This window comes from Danio aesculapii, chromosome 18, assembly GCF_903798145.1.
Source record: "Danio aesculapii chromosome 18, fDanAes4.1, whole genome shotgun sequence".
NCBI lineage: Eukaryota > Metazoa > Chordata > Actinopteri > Cypriniformes > Danionidae > Danio > Danio aesculapii.
The window spans coordinates 28,743,574-28,765,765 of NC_079452.1; the positions used below are offsets into that span (position 1 = coordinate 28,743,574).

A 22,192-nucleotide genomic window follows, 5' to 3' on the forward strand; every position below is an offset into this window, starting at 1 on the left:
AATGGCTCTACCTTGGAAAGAAGCAGTAATTTTAGATTGATTGGGATAATTTTGTAGGCCAGTACATCTGCATTAAATATAATAAACCAATAACAAGCATTGATAAATACAGTAGAAAAGATACAAATAAAATAAACACTGCTTTAAAGTTTTCTTGGAGTCTGAAAATATATGTAAAATAGAGTTAGCTAATGTAAAATAGCACTGTATAGACTTTAATAACCTTTCTTTTATTTAAAAACATTATAAATTATTGTGCCTGAATGCTTAAAACTGGCTTTCAGTGTCACAGACCTTAAAAATACACGCAAATGATCAAATCTTTGGTAAATTTGTGGAGTTACTGCAAAGTGTAACAATAAATCACATGTATTTTTTTTGGCTCCTGGAGAGCTATAATCTTGACTCCACGTTGCAGATCCTGCGATGTGTCTATTGCAAACGTTCACATTGTGATATCGATGCTGAAACCATATATTGTGCAGCCCTAGTTGAGTGAATGATGATTTTTGCATGAAGCGTCCCCTCGCGTGTCTATATGGAGGCATCTGAAGCACTCACGCCACATCATTTATTGCCACATCATTTATATACGCGTGACTGGATCTGCTCTGGAATCAGTGAGCAGATGTGTTTGGCTGTTTGAGAAAAGCTGCCGAACGGATGAAAAGGCTTTTCATGAAAATACCGCTCTGATCAAATTAGCCCTGAGATTCGGGAGGCAGGCCGACTCGATTTCATTAAACCCTTTGAGAGTGTGCGTGTTTGTGTGTGTGTGTGTGTGTGTGTGCGTGTTTGTGTGTGTGTGTGTGTGTGTGTGTGTGTGTGTGTGTGGATGTTTGTAGGAAAAGTTCATTCATTAAAGAATGACGGACGGCATGATTTCAGTGTTTGTATGACCGTGTTAATGCTCAGGTCAGATCTGACATGGAAAACTCCAGAGAATTTAAACTTCCAAAATAACAACACTGTAAAAAAACGGCCGTGATTTCAACTGTAAAAATGCTACAGTAAAAATCTGTAACCCGGTTAAGAGTATTTTTCCTTAATATATAGGCCGAATAACCGTGAACTGACTTTCCCAGAATACCCTGATTTGCACATCACTTTTTATGCTTTTTGTTGACACTACTCTGGATCTTATTAGTTGTTTTCCCATCAGTTATGTATATTAGAGATTCATGTTACATCTAATGTTGATTAACAATGTTTATTTCATGACTTTAATTTTATGTGTGTTACCCATAGACTGTAAAATATATGGACATAGTCTCCGTGACATCATTCATAGGTTTCTGAACAATGCAAAAAAAGCTACAAGTAGGCGTGGCCAACCGTCGCCATTCTGTTCCCTTTTACAAAACAGTGTTGCAATACACTGAGCCACTAAGCATTGTTCTTGTGACGTTTTTCTACTGGAGGAAAACGCAAATTACTTCCAAATATTGCAAATAGTCTGTGTTAGTAAATGCAAGGCTATTGATGAAATCCAGGCATAATACTGTATGATAACATTTCAGATGACTGAATATAAATAACGTCTTTTCAATTATATGCATGCATGCATTTATATATACATTTATATATATATACATTTATATATATATACATTTATATATATATATACATTTATATATATATATATATATATATATATATATATATATATATATACATACATTTACATAATAAACATACACAGTCATGATGAAATTCATTACATCGCCCATATGCAAATCACCCAGAGAAAGCAACTATTTCTCGCTTTCTTTTTATCTGCTTTCATCCATCAGTTTCTGAAACAACAACTCTCTTTCAACTCTTTAATATCACTCTGGCTTCCTCAACTATTTCCCACAATGCATCACACTCGACTCCCTCCCATGTCTTCCTGTGGCAGTATCAGGACATCTCTGATAGAGATAAAGAGAGTTCCTTAAACGCAGCCATGAGGAAATCGCTCATCATTTCAATGAACATTTCAATCATTTCTCAAACTATGTGAGGTTTGCACAATTAAAGAGACAGTTCACCCAAAAATTTACTCATTTACTCTCCCTCGTGTGGTTTTAAACATTCATGAGTGTCTTTTTCTTCTGTTGAACACGATGCTGGTTGCTGGCATGCTTTGATTTCCATAGTAGGAAACAAAATAGTACACAACATATCTTCGTTTGGGTTCAACAGAAGAAAGAAACTGGATTTGACGAAGTGAAAATTGAGTAAATGATGACAGATTTTTTGGGGTGAACTGCCCCTTTAAGTGAAATGGCATTGTGCAATTCTCAGATCGTGGTTTAATTCAATAAACATATGAGCTGCGTGCTTCAGAGTGAAGTTTTATTGCACACCAGCAGCTCAGGATGCAGTGTTTTCATGATCTCTCATCTGCTCTGCATTTAAAAAGGCAAAAGCAGCTGTAGTCAACAGAAGAAGGCATTTAAGAGCCCCCTGTGGCTTTCTGACAAAATAAATAGTGATGGTGTAATGTTTGAAAACGTTAAATAACACATGTATTTGAGTATTTTAGAATTGTACTAATTTGGTGGATATGTGTATTAGTGATTATTATTATTATTATATGAATTCATTATTGCTTTATATCAGAAATATATATCATGTATATATCTGATATATTTCATATATAGATATATATCAGAGATACAGGTGATGTCAGAATTATTAAACCCCCAGAATTATTAGCCCCCATTTATTTTTTTCCCTAATTTCTGTTTAACGGAGAGAAGATTTTTTCAACACATTTCTAAACACAATAGTTTTAATAACTCATTTCTAATAACTGATTTACTTTATCTTTGCCATGATGTCAGCACATAATATTCAACTGGATATTTTTCTATACAGCTCAAAGTGACATTTAAAGGCTTAACTAGGTTAATTATGGTAAGCTAGGGTAATTAGGCAAGTTATTGTATGATAACGGTTTGTTCTTTAGACTATCAAAAATAGATAGCTTAAAGGGGCTAATAATTTTGACCTTAAAATGTTTTTAAAAAAATTAAAAACTGCTTTTATTCTATCCGAAATAAAACAATTAAGACTTTCTCCAGAAGAAAAAATATTATCAGACATACTGTGAAAATTTCCTTGCTCTGTTAAACATCATTTGGCAAAAAAAAAAAAAAAAATATATATATATATATATATATATATATATATACACACACACATACAGTATGTATCAGATATGTAGAAAGAAATGTTTCAGAAAGACATGACAAAAAATGACATGCATATATAAACATTTACACACATATTTTTTTCATCTTTATATTTTCATTTAGTAAACTTGTACTTTGGTGGTTATTTTTATTTAGTTTTTATTAGTAATATTTCTATTATTACAGATGTACTACATTATTTTACACGCACTAGTACTGCATTAACATACATAATATCGTCAATTCTTATGTTTAATTATTTAACAAAATTGTACAGTATTTTGTAAATTTTCAGTTTTGAGCTTACTTTCATAACAAATAATGTAATATTATAACAATAATAACAATAATAATAATTACTGTTATTAGTATTAATTTTAAAATTGGTTTTCCCAGTGATGGGTTGCAGATGGAAGGGCATCGGCTGCGCTAAACATATGCTGGATAAGTTGGCGGTTCATTCCGCTGTGGCGACCCCAGATTAAAAAAGGGACTAAACCGAAAGGAAAATGAATGAATGATTAAATTAAAATTGGTGGCGTTTTTTTTAATCTAGAATTCAAATTACTTATTTATAATTTTTTTTAAAATACCACAGCAAGGTTTTTTAATACCCTTCCAAATCAAATTAATTATTAATATTAAATATATATATATATATATATATATATATATATATATATATATATATATATATATATATATATATATATATATATATATATATTTTTTTTTTTAATAATATATATTTATATATATATATATATATATATATATATATATATATATATATATATATATATATATAACATAAATCAAACAAATTCTTCCAAAAATAATAATAATAATAATAATAATAATTAACATTTTCCAAAAACTGTTAGCAACGCTTAGTTAAGTCATTTTTAAATCACATAGCAATACACAGTAAATGTTTCCTCAAAGCTCTAACACAAATCTATTGGATGATGATCTTCAGCCAAGTGCTCACGTCAGCAAACAGCAGATCGACAGCAGAAATGAAAAGACGGCGAGCGCAGCAGAGCCCTTCATGTCTGACTCCAGCGTTCCTGTCTGGAAGAGTCAGCAGCTCTTCCCAAAATACACCACCAACTCACTCCCAAACATACGAGAGCCGCTGCCAGTAGGCATGGGCCGGTATATGAGTCTGACGGTGTGATAATCTTGGATAAATATATCACAGTATTGTGATTACTGCACTAAAATAACTTTTTTAAATATCTGTATAAACCACAACAATTGTTTTCCCCATTGAACCCAACATCTTTCATTTTAAGCAACATTTAAAATATTTTGGAACAGTGAACATGTCAGGCTGAATAATTCAAATAAATCAATGATGATATGCAATATCCTGTATCTGTACAATTCCAGCAAATGATTAAATAGCACTATTTGGAAAGCGTTTTTGGTTACACTTTATTTTAAGGTTCAATTCTCACTCTTAGGAAACCATTATGACTTTTGCTTCAATAAACTCCTAATTTGCTCCTTATTAAGGTAGTTTAGGTATTGGGTGGGATTGGGGATGTAGAATAAGATCAGACAGAATATGTGCTTTATAAGTACTAATAAGCAGCCAATATCTCAATAACCTAGCAACTAAGTAATAGTGAGAATTGGTCCTTAAAGTGTTATCAAACATATTAATTTGGGTTGATTGGGATGCAGGGAATCATGTATTTCATGTAATAAACAAATTACAAGCATAGATAAATGCACTGAAGCAAAGATAAAAGTGCATGCTTTATTGTTTTGTATATGTAAATGTAAATGTCTATTCAGCATTGCAGATCTATGCCATGTGACTATTGCAGACACACACATTGTGATATTCATAACAAAACAAAGCCTATAACATTACTGCCTCCTTTCATTTTCATTGGAAATACCAAACATACCCTCTCTTTTGCTGAATATCAGTTTTATTAATCAATAATGTCCATTATAAAAGTATAACATACAATTAGTTTGTAATACATTATAGGAAATAACAGCAAGCAATCAGTCAATATACAGAATGTACGTGGTTACATTAATTATTAACTTATCTTTGCACTCAGCCAAAAACGTTACCCGAGAACTAGTAATAGATTCAAAAGACCAAAGTCGGGGAATATGTCGTTAGATATAGACAACAAGATGAATTAAATATCACGTTTAACAAATATAGTGAGATTAGATCCAGATCCCTAAATAAACTTTTCATAAATTACAACTTGTAAACGCTGCAGCCCGTATTATCACAAAAACCCCCTCTATCTATCACATCACACCCATTCTACAACAGCTTCACTGGCTTCCCATCTCTTTCAGAATTAATTATAAAATACTTCTTCTCACTTTTAAATCTCGCTCCTCCATACCTTGCTAATCTTGTTCATATCGCCACACCTTCTCCAACACTCAGGTCTTCCTCTTCCATTCACCTCACTGTTCCCTCTGTCCACCTGGTCACCGTGGGAAACAGAGCCTTCAGCCACTCTGCTCCTCAGCTTTGGAATTCACTTCCTCCTGATCTTCGTAATTTAGACTCTCTTTCACAATTTAAATCCAAACTCAAAACACATCGGTTTAGAACAGCTTATTCTCTTTAACCCGACTGCATTTAAAAAAAAAAAAGTTTGTATTGTATTATATTGATTTTATTGTGTTTTTATTTGAACTAATTGTTCTACCTGTTCTGTACGGTGACCTTGAGTGTCATGAAAGGCGCCTTTAAATAAAATGCATTATTATTATTATTAGTGGTAGATCCTAGATGAACACTCCGACGAGCACAGCTCTCATCTGGCTAGATATGCTGCAGCGCATGCCAGAGTGTGTGTGTGTGTGTGTGTGTGTGTGTGTGTGTGTGTGTGTGTGTGTGTGGTCACGTGATGTGCGTTTTCAGTGGTTTGGTGTAGACTGATACTGTTCATAAACGCTGAGTGAAACGCTAGTGTGGACGCAGATCGTTTTCATTCTAAAACGCCGTTTTAAAACTAAAACGCACTAGTGTAAACGGGGCCTCAATTATCTATAAGACTATCACACACAGACGGCAGTCACGCATTTGCTCTGGGCAGAAGAAATTAAATATAATACAAATATATTTCATTTCACGGCCTCTTGCGATTAGCTAATTGCAATGTTTCAAATTGCGATTGCGATTCGATTAAATCACACAGCCTTACATTGGAGCATTTTAAAGCCACAAAGATCAGCTGGTCTGTTTATAAGCTGCCGTAAAATACCCGATTCGCTGATGAATCGCTGCTTTAAAATACCCCAGCGTCTCTGTATCTGTGGTTACACTCAGTAAACAGCGGTGAGTTCGGTGAACTGAAGACCTTTACGGCCAATGACAGTCATTTCTGTTGAGCATGTGAACATAATTGCAAACCATCACTGTTTAAGAAAGCGCTGAAATGTTAGCAGGAAATTGACATTTTAAAAATTTTAGTAAAGATTGGTATCGAATTCCAGTATCGTGACAACCCTAAGGAAATGTATAACCTAAAATTTTTCCGGTTTTAAAACTTCCATACCGCAGTAAACCTTGAAACCAGTTATTATCCCATGCCTAAGTGTGAGTGTGACTGTATAGACTGCATGGCTCTCCTCACGTCTAAGAGATTACGCTCAGAGCATTAGTGGGCCAGCAGGTAAACAGGAAGATCAAACCCAGAAGAGAAGCTCAATCAATGGAGCTCTTTGACTCCTGGCCGAGACATTGATTTATCCCACTAGACCACCTTGAGAATGTTTGCCAGCGTGTTTGTCAGCAGGAGTCAGAAACAAAGAGAAGAGAGAGAGAGCAGATCTATCAGAGGATGGAAAGGGTTGAAGCTAATATGTAGGGATGTAAAATATTTATGGTTTACCGTAACGTGTTGATTTTTTTTGTTAAAGATGTGCAAGTTGGCATTATCAATAGAGATGCACTGGAATGAAAATCCAAAACAGAACATTTCGGTTGCACTTGGGTGGAAAACGGTTTGTAATTCATTCATTTTCTTTTCGGCTTAATCCCTTTATTAATCTGGGGTCGCCACAGCGCAATGAACCGCCAACTTATTCAGCATTTGTTTTATGCAGCGGATGCTCTTCCAGCTGCAACCCATCACTGGGAAACACATACACACTTATTCACACACACATACACAACGGACAATTTAGCCTTCCCAATTCACCTGTACCGCATGTCTTTGGACTGAGGGGGAAACCTGAGCACTAAGAGGAAACCCACGTGAACACAGGGAGAACATGCAAACTCCACACAGAAACGCCAACTGACCCAGCCGAGGCTCGGTTTGTAATTATTACTTATAATAATAATAATAAATAATATAAAGTAATTTTGTAAGATTTTGATCGAAAGAATTTTGTACGATTGATTTAAAAAAACAAAACAACAACAACAACAACAACAACAACAACAACAACAACAACAACAACAACAACAACACAGTGTTACTGTTGCCATAACACAGTAGCACTTTTACAAGCAGCAGAAACAAGTATACTACATAAATGTCCCGTCGACACTTCATTTGAGCGGACTTTGCTTTTCCGGTGAGCATGTACGGTTCATGCATAGAGTGTAAGCAATAAGTATAAGCACTACACAAATACACTTCATTGAACATGCACTCACAGATGTCACCTTTTTTTGGAAGGACAATACAATGTTTATATGTCCACCTTATACACAACTCCTTAACATTTCTGAAATTGATTGTAAAGAAATATTGAGCATCGTTAGTAAAGCTGCTTTGAAACAATAATGACTGTGAAAAGCACTATACAAAAACACTTGAATTGAATTAAATTGAGTGTACGTGAGCTGGATATCTATAGAGGGGAATATTGAGATATTTTGAAGATTGACGCACAAGCTAGTTGACAATATGTGCCAAACTGCTCTTGAGTTTTGGTGGGCGCAGCAACAAACCTCCTTTGCACAACACAAGCCATTGAAATGAATGGAATTCATAGCGCAGCACTTTTAGTGTCCAGTGTAAAAGCTCAAAAGTGACAACAGCTCCCATATATTAGCATTCTATCCCGCTATTATCCCATTAAAGTATTTTCGCGTATATTTTTAATCTTTCTATGAAGGGTGGAAATAGACATCGAAGAGCCATTTCTCCCTAATCCCATTTACCGCCGTATCATCAGGGGACAGCCATTTCTTATAAATGTGTGCTCTTAAATGAAAATCCTTTATTTTCACATCACAATGTTGGCAAGTATGTGCGGTGCAGCATAACTATTTTTTAAACTATTTCAGAAGTCTATTTTCTCAGCAGCCTTTTTTTAAAAAAACAAAAATGCAATTTTCAATTCTAAATAATTTACGATTGTCGAAAACTCAGTACATCGCTAATTATTGAGTTCGTCACACCATTTGCAAAACATTCCAAAAATGGCTTCCTAAAGGTCCACAGAAGAGACAAAAAGCCACTTCAATTTTTTCACTTATTTTGAGAGTGCCTTTGACAGATTTTTTTTTTAATACTGACACGGTGGCGTAGTGGGTAGCGCTGTCATCTCACAGCAAGAAGGTCGCTGGTTCGAGTCTCGGCTGGGTCAGTTGGCATTTGTGTGGAGTTTGCATGTTCTCCCCGTGTTGGTGTGGGTTTCCTCCAGGTGCTCCGGTTTCCCAAGTCCAAACACATGCGCTATAGGAGAATTTGGTAAGCTAAATTGTTTATAGTGTATGTGTAGGAATGAGTGTGTATGTTTCCCAGTGATGGGTTGCAGCTGGAAGGGCATCAGCTGCGTAAAACATATGCTGGATAAGTAGGTGGTTCATTCCGCTGTGGCGACCCCAGATTAACAAAGGGACAAAGCCGAAAAGAAAATGAATGAATGAAGAATGCAGTGAGAATGAGCCTATAGTTTAAAGTAAAGAAATCTGAAAATATCCCTGTGTAGGTCTGTGTTTTTGACATTTATAAGATAATATTAGATTTATATATAATATGTAAAGTAAGTGTGTAGTTGGCGGCATGGTGGCTTAGTGCTTAGCACTGTCGCCTCACGGCAAGAAGGTTGCTGGTTCTTTGGAGACCTTTTTGCCATTCCTTCCATCTTTAACAGTGTTACCAAAACACTATGCTCAAGCTCACAACAACGGTTGGGCCAAAGCTAAAGCAAATATTTTATCATCATTTTCTACAATGGTTCCTGCATTTTAAAAAGAGAATTTTCATATAAATTAAACTACAAGCATGAACTGTAAACATGGCATGTTTAAGGCCGCTGATGGGACACAAAGCATAACTGCACATTCTTCCAGGATTTCAGATGGCAAGCTGACTCACGGCACGACTGACTTTCATTTTTGACTATTTTTGTCTTCTTTTATGGCTACAGTCGAGGACAGCAGAAAAACCAGCTGAAGGTCTTTGGCTATGAGGCGTAAAGCTATTTAAGTGTGCTGCTAGCAGTTCTGTGTAAAGATGCAAAGCTAGTGTCTGGCTGAATGACAGGTATTTACATGCGATAAAGTTGGTCCTTTCTCTTAAAGGGACAGTTTACCCTAAAGATTCAAATTTACTCACGTGGTTCCAAACCTTTATGAGTTTCTTTCTTCTCTTGAACACAAAGAAAGATATTATAAAAAACGAATACTATGGAAGTCAATGGTTGCAGGTTTTCAGCATTCTTCAAAATATCTTCCATTGTGTTCAACAGAAGAAAGTTAAACAGGCTTGAAAGAAGTAAAAGGAGAGTAAATGATAAAAGAACTTTCATTTTTGGGTGAACTATTCCAGCATGTATGACAAATGATGTTACATTTAAAAGTATAGTTTACCTTAAAGGGCACCTATGATGAAAATCATCTTTTGGGAGCTGTTTGGACAGAACTGTGTATAGGTATAGTATGTTTACAGTCATATTGGGGTGATATAAAGACAATAAGTATCTTTTTTTTTTATTTCCTGACATTAAAACAGGATCCAAATCCCTTTTGGATTTTTTGGGGGGAATTATTTTGATGCCCACCACAACATGATGCAAGTGTGCGGTTTTCCCCACCCACCGAATTGATTGACAGCCACTTATTAACATGTCTCCATAGTAATGCGTTTAATCACATCCACAAGACAGGACGTGCGCAAAGCAACTGGGATTAAAAGATCTGTTCAGCTCACTGTTATCATCAATCATCATCAAATGTGACCAAGAATGAGTTTTACAAGTTTAAAACATTTTTAAAACCATGCATGTTTGTAAGAAAGTTAAAGACAGTTAAAAAAAAAAAAAAAAAAAAAAAAAAAAAAAAAAAAAAAAAAAACGCTGTAATTCATCAACACAGCCGCATGTCAGTACAATTACAAAAAATGATGCTTCAATCCCGGTTTGTGGACCTTAAATCCATACAACAGTGGATATTAGCATGTATGCGGTTATATTTACAGTGCACAGTGTGCGTGAATTTTGTAATGACAAGTGTGACTCATCGTTGCAGAAAGGCTTGAATTAACTCCACAACAATTACATCAAATATTGATTGGTAAAGTTCTTACTGTAGTATCTCTCACAAACGTTACGTGAGATCTGCTTCCTTCATGTCTGTCAATGTGCTGTTTATCTGATGCAGCAGGAGATGAGGACACACTCTTACAGGCACGTGGAAACGATGGGCGGGGAGAACTAGTTCATTTGCATTCAGGTCACAGGCATCAAAAACAGCTACATTGTGTTCAGGGCAGAAAAATCCAATATTCTAAAACAGGGCTCGAAATTGCGACCATTTTGGTCACATATGCGCCCAAAATTTTATCCATGCGACCTCCAAAATATATTTGGGAGCATTTGTGTGAGTGCATAAAATTGTTGTCGTGCGACCAGTTTTCACAGCCAGTTTTCAAAAGTCAAATAAAGGAGGTCGAGCCTTCTCATTTATGGCTCCTAAACTCTGGAATAGCCTTCCTGATAATGTCCGAGGCTCAGACACACTCTCGCAGTTCAAAACTAGATTAAAGACCTATCTTTTTGGTAAAGCATACACTCAATGCATCACAACGGTATGATACATGAATGTGCTCCACGCAGGTTTTTGCATCTCGTTTATATCCACTATGAACAGCAGCTATGCCAATTATTCTCCATTTCTATCTGGGGATACTCATCCCGAGACCCTCAGACCACGCAGCGCCACTGATTCTATCCAAGACCAGCAACGAGATGATCCCAAGGTTTCCATAATCCTGGACCAGGCCGTATCCTGAGCAGCTGCTGTGGTGGTCATAGAGGAGTGGAGAGCATGAGACTGATTCCTGTGACGCTCCAGGGACAGACGAATCTTCACTGAGGTCCAGCTTCTCCAGGCTCCGGCGCCTAGACTGCAGCTCTGCACAAGACATTTGGCCAATGGAGAAATGGTCGAGCCCAATTGAGCCTGGTTTCTCTCAAGGTTTTTTAATTCTTCACTTTCGCCAATTGGTGAAGTTTTTTCCACGCCACTGTTGCCACTGGCGTCGAAGCCTCTATGGATTTGCTCTTCAGTGTTTGGACTCTCAGCAGTGAATATTATGCCACACTGAACTGAGCTAAACTGAACTGAATGCATTATGCATCTTTGCACCTAAAAACACCAAATGCAACGCTCAGGAATGGTTTAAAACAGTTGACATGTCAACTTACTGCAGTAAACAAACCCCGCAACGCTTGTCCCAATGCTTCAAGCTCTTCTTCTTGGCCCACTGCGCTAAAACAGACCGCATATGGATTAGTTAATATCAGCTGTCAATCACTCAGTTCCGATGACAGAGAGCTACAGCCGCGAAAAACGTAAAGGTCTGGATACAAGAAACTGAAAACAACACTGACAGATTTAGTTTTAGAGACCACCTAAAGTTACAAACAATGACACATATAATTACTGATCATGTAATGAATGTTAATCCAGCATTTACACTTTTCGAGTGGATAAAAGACGTCCAGTGGTTAAAGTCCGCTTTGAAAATGACTCAAGCATTCACCTTAAGGCCAGTAGGATGGAGTTTTCAGGTAACTGTGTTTGCCACATCTACACATTTTATGCACGAGATGTTCTATTTATTCCTTCATTTACTCGTCATGATGCTGTCAGCCGTGCGACTGGCACCGCATTCACCATCGCTAAAGAGCATGCATTCGCTAAGATTAAGCTAACATTTCAGCTCATCAAAAAACCAATAATGTTATTAAGACGACGTATGCAAATAGTAAGTTATATGTCAATAGCATCTGTACAATATCAGACACCACCCATGAGAACATCACAGTTATTATCATTAACTCAGTTCATCTTATTCACGTCAAGCAGTGTGTGCAGGGCCGATGGGAGCATGCAGATTGTTATTTGTTTGTTAGTTTTGATTTAGAGTTGATTTCAATTGCAATAAACCTTTTATATACAAATTGCAGTAACAGTGCTCATAATATTTGGTGGGTGCGACTAAATTTTGTCTGGGGCGCCTACATTTTTGAAGTTAGGTGCTACCAAGAAAAAAAGGTTAATTTCGAGCCCTGTGAAAGGTGTAATAAATAATCTCATGGGTGTTTTGAGCTGAAACTTTACAGACACATTCTGGAGACACAAACGACGACTTCTAAATCTTGCAAAAATAGGTATAATCGGCGCCCTTTAAATAATTTAGTTATATGACTGTTTTGAGCTTATAAAAAGCGAGATTTGCAATTAAAATTTACAATAATAATAACAAAGAGGGAATGGTCAGAAAACCTGCTTGTAAAAATGCACTATTATTGATAATTTCTTTGAAAGACTTTCCCTTATAATTGCAGAATTCACCTTTAAAGCAGACTATTTTCCAGACAATCCATCGACTAATCGCTTGCAGAAATATGTGCTTGAGCCCATCCTCATCCTCTCTCTCACTTTTGGTCTTCTTTTCACTCTGTCACACAAACACACACCACCAAAATAGCCTCTGCAGCAGATTATGATTGCACTGCAATTTTGGTCCTCAGCTACCCCGTGAGGGTGTGCCACTGTCGAATATCTTCTTAAACACCCGTAAACATGTACAAACACATACACGCAATAAGACGCACATAAATTCCATGTCCAAATGCAGTGGTTTTAACATGACTCCCTCCCCCTGTTCTCAAACAGCCCTCAAATCCCTTTAAAGAGAAAACAAGGAGAGAAAAAAAGAGAAGAGCAGCTCTGTTATGACTTCCAGCTGTGGGAACGACTGGCCCACGAGCAGGAAGTCCAAAGGAAATACCTTCGTCACATACCGCTCTTCAAAAACAAGAATTTGCTCTCTTTTTTTAGCGGCTGGATTCTTGCATCTACTTTCATGGATCAGCGTTTTATTTTAAAGTACTCCAGTTATGCTTTCTTAAAGGAACAGTTCATCCAAAGCAGAAAACTCATCATTAACTTGTTTTTAAAGCCTTATAAGTTTCTTTCATTCATTCATTTTCTTTTCGGCTTAATTCATCAGGATTTGCCACAGCAGAATGAACCGCTAACTTATCCAGCATATATCCAGCAGATGTCCTTCCAGCTACAACCCATCACTGGGAAACATCCATACACACTCATTTACACTGAAACACTACGGTCAATTTAGCTCACCCAATTCACCTGTAGCGCATGTCTTTGGACTTGTGTGGGAAACCAAAGCACCTGGAGGAAATCCAGGTGAACACGGGGAGAACATGCAAACTCCACACAGAAATGCCAACTGACCCAGCCGAGGCTCGAACCAGCGACCTTCTTGCTGTCAGGCGATTGTGCTAACCACTGCACCACCATGGCACCCTAAGTTTCTTTCTTAAAAAGTTGGAGACGTGTAACCATTGACTTACATCATTACTATGGAGGTCAATGGCAACCGGTTTTCATCTTTCTTCAAAACAGAAAAAATTAAATATAGGTTTGGAACCGCTTGAGTAAATTAGACAAATTAATAGTATTATTTAAAATTCTATAATTTAAATTAAAATATAAGAAAATAAAACAGTACTATTTAGATAAAATGAATCAAAATAGTAAATTAGTAAAATTTTAAATACACTCAGACATAATAAAACAGCACCATTAGTCGAAAAAAGATTGCGATCTTGATTCAACCCTACACATAATCTTAATTCTGCCAATTATATTTTCACGGTCAGGAGAGAAGCAGGAAGTAATCTGACAATCACCAATGTCTCATTTTACCAGTGAATTTGGATCCTGTTTTAATGTAAGGAAATTTAAAAAATGAGACTTACTGCCTTTATATCACTCCAATATAACTTTGAACACACTATACCTACACACAGTTCTGCCCAATCAGATTACAAACGATGATTTTCATCATAGGTGCCCTTTTACACATCTAGAAAATGCCTTTCGGCTAAAAATGAGACAAAAATTTGAAGAGAAGCCTTGTTTTGCAATGTAGTCAGGACAATTTGAATACAACGCAATTGGAAAGATGGCAACGTCTTCAGGACAAGAGGTGAAGCACAGATAATATCCACATGCATGCACATTAAGAAGCAATTCAGGAATTTCTCAAATCAATCTCATTTCGTTAAACTGAAGAGCGATTAAAAGCAACGAATACATAGCAAGTGGACAACAAATGAAATCCAAGGTCTTGAATTGAGCACATTTATGCCAGAAATAAAACTCAGCTCAGTATCGCTTCCTTCTTTAAGGAGACATACATTTTAACACTGACAAACAGCTTTATTACACATTCGGTGGAAGGCAGTATTAGAAAAGAAATACCATATTGACTTACCTCATATCTTCCAATAAATCACATTCTGTCTGGTGTTTGAGGTGCAGGCGGCCGAGCTGCTCCGCATGTGTGTTCTTCAATTCCTGTGTCACTTTTACCTAAAGAACAGACCAAAGCATTAGAGGCCAGAGAAAGGAAGGTACATGCCAACTGCACAGACACACACACAAAATGTCCCACATGAGCTCATTATGGGCTCTTCCAGCTCCAGTCTGCTGCATGCTGAACAACAACAAACTCACAATCTTCCCAAACAACAAAATTCCTGCAATCAAACTCTTCAACTGGAACATTTTCATGGTCATCGCGTCAATCCACTGAGTGTAAATAAAACTGAGATGTGTCATTTTTAGGATAATAAAAGTCTTTTCGACGGTCTCCTAGAGCAGTGGTTCTCAAACTGGGGGTCGCGACCCCTGCGGGGCTCGCAGAATAATTTCAAGGGGTCGCGAGAGTGATTTAAAAATTGTGTAATTTTCAGTGATTATAATATATAATTTTCAGTATTATAAGTGAAAGCTAATATTTTGAGATTTTTTAAAGATATCACTGATGAATTTATAAAGTATTTAGGACACATTCAGGCAGAATGCATCTTTGCACTTAAAACGCAACGCTCAGGAACAGTTTAAAACTGTTGTCATGTCAACTTGCTGCAGTAAACAAAGCCGGCAACGCTTGTCCCGCCTTCGCTCTCTTCTTATTGGCCCACTGCGCTAGACTGAATCATTCAGTCAACGCCTTCTGCCTTCAGATGACAGGAGATACAACCGCGAAAATGTAACGCGCTGAAGACGAGAGAATGAAAACAACACTGACAGATTTAGTTTTAGAAACCAGCTAAAGCTACAAATAATGGCACATCTGATTACTGATCACGTGGTGAATGTTAATCCACCATCTACACTTTTCCAAGAGTGGATAAAAGACTTCCATTGGCTTCAAGTCTGCTATGAAAATAACTAAAGCGTTCCTGTAAAGTCTGTAGGACGGAACTTTCAGGTAACAGTTTGCCACATCTACACATTTTAAGCACGATAGGTTCTGTTTAATCCTTTATTTAATGGCCAAACGCTGTCACGCATGCATATATATATATTTTTGCTTGTTAGTTTTGATTAGTGTTGATATTAAACGCAATAAATCTGTTTATAAAACTTAAAATAAGTTATTTTTATTGTTTGGATATGTTTTGGTAGTGGGGGGTCGCGAGTTCTTGACGATCTTACATTGGGGGTCGTTGGCTTAAAAGTTTGAGAACCACTGTCCAAGAGAGCTTATTTTGCTGCAATTTAAGAAAACCCATGCAATTTCAAGAAAACACCAGCAAATTAGGAACAGAACTTCCTCGGTTTGACAGCAAACGTGTTGCAAATCCTCACAATGCAAACACATTAAGAAAACGTGCTGCAATTTCTCACAACACAAGCAAATAGCATGGAACACAACGGAAATATTTTAAGGGGCCCCAAAAACGTGATGGACACAGCTATTTAGGTTTATAATATACAAAAAGACAAGGGAATGGTGTAGCCAGGATGTTAAAATAAACAAAAAAACTCATCTTTTAAAGATCACACACAACTTCACTGAGCAATAGTCAATAAACAAATCCCAGCCGGGTCCTTCACGTTTTTGGGTCCCCTTGAAACATTTTCGCTGTGTTCTGTACTATTTGCATGTGTTGTGAGAAACTGCAGTGTGTTTTCTTACATTGTTTGAGTTGTGAGAATTTGCTATATGTATGCTGCTAAATCGATGCAGATCTTTGCTCAAATTGTCTGTGTTTTTTTGTAGTTCCATGCATTTTTATCTCAGCCACCGTATTTTTCCCATCCCAGTTTGAATAAACCTGTTCACACACACATACTTCTCCCATAATTAACTGTAAACAGACGGAAAAGAGAACATGCTTTGAAGAGGCCCTTGTTTTTTTCAGTAATCAATATCAGTAAATTTCTGGAATGACGATGTATGATTAACATACAATTAACATATAATACAATAGTGTGTGTGTGTGTGTGTGTGTGTGTGTGTGTGTGTGAACGCAGAAGGAAAATTGGTCGTATGAGCACGTACAAGTTCAAAAGGTGCAGATGTAGGCCTGCTCAATTAATTGTTCCTAAACCGAAATCGCGATTTGAAAGAGTTTTTGAAAGCTGTGATTCATTCAATGCACTCAAATACTGTAACAAGCGTTTCTTACAGTTCATTAGCATATTATCCTGAACTATGAAAAATGTAATGCAATCGAAATGAGAAGGTTTACTTGTTTAACTTTTGTCTTTAGAATTATTTGTGTTCTTTGCACTTTAAAATGGCAAAAGTTTTGCTGTCCTTGTTTCAACTTTAATACAATACAACACAACACAACACTTTATTGTCAGACTTGCATCTGAAATGTTTCTTGCATAACAGCATGGTAAATACTCCTTACAAAGAGACAAAGACATACACTTTTATTTATTTTTTAATGTAGGTTATCCTCAGTGTTTTACTGATGTAAAATTGTTTACAGTGTTTTACATATAAATTATTTTATTTTATTTTATTTTATTTAAGATACTGTAGTTATTTTCTTAATCTGACAACTTCATTTAAACAAATGACAACAATGTTTAGTTAATCACAGTTAAAGAAAATCAAAGTCTTTGAATGCTTTGTCCAGACACATGTAGTTGCTGTTTGTTAATTAGACAATGCTTCATCTTAGTGTCAAAAATAAAATGTGGAAAATTAAAGTGGAAGAAATGATTGATAAAATTAGGGATGCACAGATTTTTCGGCCGCTGGAAATTATTGGCCAAAAATGGCATTTTTGGTTCTCACCGTAACGTGAAAAATGGTCAAAAATAAGAGCCAAAAAAAGTAATGCTGTGTCGCACTGTCACTGACCCTGTGTACCAGAGGCAGTATATTAAAAAAAGTACTACACTGATGACAGCTTGTATACTTTTATTTCTGATAGTGATATACAGTTAAAGTTAAAAGTATTTGCCCTCATGTGATTTTTGTTTCTTTTATAAATATTTCCCAAATTATGTTTAACAGAGCGAGGAATTTTTCACAGTATTTCCTATATTTTTTCTTCAGAAAGTCTGATTCGTTTTATTTCAGCTAGAATAACAGCAGTTTTACATTTTTAAAAACCATTTTAAGGTCAATATCATCAGCCACTTTAGGAAATATTAGTTTTTTCTATTGTCTACAGAACAAACCACTGTTATACAATGACTTGTCTAATTACTCTAACTTTAACCTAATTAAGCTAATCAAGCCTTTAAACTGTACTTTAAGCTGAATACTAGTATCTTGAAAAATATCTAGTCAAATATTATTTACTGTCATCATGGCAAAGATAAAAGAAATCAGTTATTAGAGAGGAGTTATTAAAACTGTTATGTTTAGAAATGTGTTGAAAAAAATCTTTCTGTTAAACATAAATTGGCAATGCCTAAATCAGGAGGGCTAATGACTCTGATTTCAACCGAGTAAAATGAGAGAAAATCGACAGGTTTCTCTACAGGAAGCTGCAAACATAATGTTTTGAGGTCAGCAGTAAAAGGTTACAGCTTCATTTATAACCTTTAACAGCTCACATCCTCAAGTTTATGAAAGCATGGAATGATATCGAACGCTTCAATTATGAATCAATATAGATTAAATCAATAAACGGCTTTGTGCTGGAATGACTACGCCGGTGCAACTGTCCGGAAATCCATAAAGTAATCTTGATTACAGGAAATACGGCATTGATAACAATACATGTACCTAAGTGAAATGCTCTTATAACGAAAGCCCATGCATCCCACCAAAACATGTATTACAATGTAATTTTATTGTCATAAAGATGAAATGGCAAAGGGATAGTTCACACAAAAATATCCTCATCGTTTACTCACACTCAAGTGGTTTTACACTTTATGAATGTCCTCTCACAAAACAAGATATTTTGAAGAATATTGGAAAGCAGCATCCATTGACATCTATAGTAGGAAAATACTAAAGAATAAAATGAAACTAAATACTATGGAAGTCAAAATCTAAATCTCAATTAACTGAACATTTTTACTCCATTACAATTAAGGAATGACTATTTTATTTATTTATTTATTTTTCGCCCTCATATTTTACGGACAAGTTTTGTACAGCAGAAGACTTAACTTTTCCAAAACCACGGTATACCTTGACAACGGTTATCGTCCCATGCCTACACTGAAATGACATATTATGCAGCCCAACTTCAAATGGTCAACAAGCCCAACAAGCACCTATCTGAGATTCAGAACTTCAGAAGGCCAAGAAAAACTCAATAAGACCAGACCAATGAGCCCAGTCAATGGTTGTTCTTTTTTTCAATATTCTTCCTTTGTGAAGAGAGAGAGAGAGAGAGAGAGAGAGAGAGAGAGAGAGAGAGAGAGAGAGAGAGAGAGAGAGAGAGAGAGAGAGAGATCTCAGGTTTGGAACAAGTGGAGGGTGAGTAAATAATGACAGTATTTCTATTTTTGGGTGAAGTATTGTCATTAACATATCAGGAAACTTTTTCTAGTACTTATAATTAAAGACGTTTAGATTTTAAACTGAAACTGCAGCCTTGGGGCTAAAAGGGAGTAAAAAAAATGCCAAATTATAATTTTTTGGATGAACTATGCCTTTAAGAACCGGCTACAGAACACCCTACAAATGGTCAACAAACCCTACAAAGCAACTGCAACTACATGACATTCAAAACTTTATAAAGAAGGCCAAGGAAAAACTTTATAAGACCAGACCAATGAGCAGTATATTTTCCATTTGTGTTCAACAGAAGAGAGATAAAACAAGTAGAGGGTGAGTAAATGCCAGAATTTCCCCCCCAAAAAAATTGTTTTAGCATATATCATATAGATTCTGTATCAATACAATAAATAAATACAATTGTGTAGCTCCTGGCCAACTATAATCAAGACTCAAATGCATATCTTTCGACGTGACAATTGCAGATGCACACATTGCGATATCAATGCTGAAACGATAGACTGTGCAGCCCTACTAATGGTCAACAAACCCTACAAAACACCTACAACTACCTGAGATTCAGAACTTAATAAAAGGTGAGACACCCGCTCCACAAAAGGCCAAGAAAAACCCAACGGGACCAGACCAATGAGCCCGGGCAGGTTGACTAATACCTGGGGAGGAACTGTTAATTACAACAGAAGTTCTCCACTTGCCAGGTGAGGAGATAATTGGTTCTGTAACAACTCCCTAAAGGTTAAAGCCAAGGAGGATGGAAAATAACCCTCTGTCGTCCAACCATAACACATTGAGGTAAAGTTTGTTATACATTCGCACATTCAGACTTTCTGCTTAATAATAGGATTTCAGAAAGATATTCTAAATAGGGAAATCATATTAGCAGCCAATGACTATCAAAGTAAAGTCAATGAAATAGTGCTAATGTTGTTTTGAAGTCATATTTACATGCGCTTTCAGACCAATTATTCAAAGTACCGTGGTAAAAAATGTAATATATAAAAAAGTGCGAATTTAAAACCAACTTTACCACAATCCCCAACACCATCAGCAGGCCACAATGGTACAGTCTGCAGCAAAAACACACACGCCACGACAGCCGGCTCTCATCAACACTTCGAGCAGTACAGGTGAAGCATTATTATTATTACTCCGAGATGGAGGAAACACTCACAGCAGCAGCATTTGCGTCAGAGCAAAACACTACAGCACATTTTCCAGACATTTATAGTAGGCAGGCTTGGAAACATCCACTCTTGTGTTAAAACAGGGATCAGATATAGGATTCAAAAGAGACACCAAATGACATCTTTATACATCCTCTAGCATTTAATCTCCGATCTATACACTATTACAGCATATTGTGCATTTATCAATGAAATAAAAGCATGAGGAGTGTGTCTAAACGAGTATTGCATGCATCTCTATTTAATATTAGCATCCAATGACAACGTTTGATCGAAAATAACAGGGTTTATTTGGGGGTAAACCTCTGCTACATGCTGTCTGCCTTCCTGCTCTTCACTAGACAAAGCAATTGCAAAAAGAAAGACGTCACCTTTAAGGATTTCACACTCTGATGCAATGCTTTGGTGATTAAAATACAAAAATGTTTGCGGAATGATTAGAATATGATGTGTTTTGTGTGTGTGGTAATTTCACATTCCTCCATACAGCCGCCTGTGGGACATGAGTTTGAAACCCAACACCCCTGCTGTCACCTCTGAGAGAAAGACAGTAACACATCTTTCAGTAAGGTATATGCTTTTATCATCATTGTACTTGACATATGGACACATTAAATCGAGATGTGCACCACAATGTCAGACTTTAAGGGTATAATCACGAGCAGTGATCCGTTCATTTGACAAAAGCATGGTGACTGGGTTTAATCTGAGAGGAAAAAACACACACACAAAACAAGACGACTCTCATAGCTGCATGGTTTAACCGTTATCTGAGAGCAAATCGAGCTTAAAACACACTTTAGTAAAAAAAACAGGCGGATTTCAGCCTCTTAAACAGACGCTAGAGCTTTAAAAACAACAATAAAACACAGCTGCTCGAGAAAAGTCTTGATGCATTGTTTCCGCTACAAAATACAAACCCGTACATTGTTTCAAAACAAACCGCGGCTTTGACATAAAGTTACAACGACGTAACAATGTACATTCTTTAAAAAAGCACACACTGATACAAACGACGATTTTCTTACCTTTCTTGGCGGGGGCTGCATGTTTGAACATTGGCACAAATGAAGTAAAATCCCAAAGAAATGATTCCCAGCGCGATCGGGGTGGATGACTGAGAAAACGGGGATCACACTGGCGTTCGGGTCTGGATTCAGACGGCCATGATGAAGCAGGTCCAGTCAGGCAGACGCTCAACAAACACTGCGGATCAGGAGAGAAAGTAATGAAAAAGAGAATATGCCTCCAAAGAACAGCCTCGAACCGTGAAATCCAGTACAACAGCGCCGCGGACCGGACAAGCCGAACCCCGCTGCACGAACTCTACTACGACGAGGGTTTAGCTCATGAATATTAATTACGTAACGTAAGTTCGCTCACTACGCGTTCCTGATTGGCTGAAGCGTGCGCGTGGGTAACGGTCAGATGGTCATTTGAATATTAAGAAGGGAAGATGATTGGGAGGTTCAAGAATGCGCCAACGTCGAAGGGAGTTCTATTAATATTCATTATCCACGCCTTGGCCGTAGTAAAGTTC

The 22,192-nt window shown here is 36.6% G+C and overlaps 1 protein-coding gene across 2 annotated transcripts in view; it reads right to left on the reverse strand.

The window, feature by feature from the left end:
* LOC130245230 (F-BAR and double SH3 domains protein 2) overlaps positions 1-21,886 on the reverse strand; it is a 198,939-nt gene extending 177,053 nt beyond the window's left edge. The window contains exons 1-2 of one of the 2 annotated variants that reach the window (XM_056477849.1): positions 21,681-21,886; positions 14,951-15,048 (exon numbers count right to left, since the gene is read on the reverse strand). In XM_056477849.1, coding sequence (XP_056333824.1) covers positions 14,951-15,048; positions 21,681-21,701 — 119 coding nt within the window. In that variant the 5' untranslated portion in view covers positions 21,702-21,886. The remainder of the gene's footprint in view (positions 1-14,950; positions 15,049-21,680) is intronic. The other variant, XM_056477850.1, reaches the window with a different exon arrangement.
* Positions 21,887-22,192: the final 306 nt, after the last annotated feature.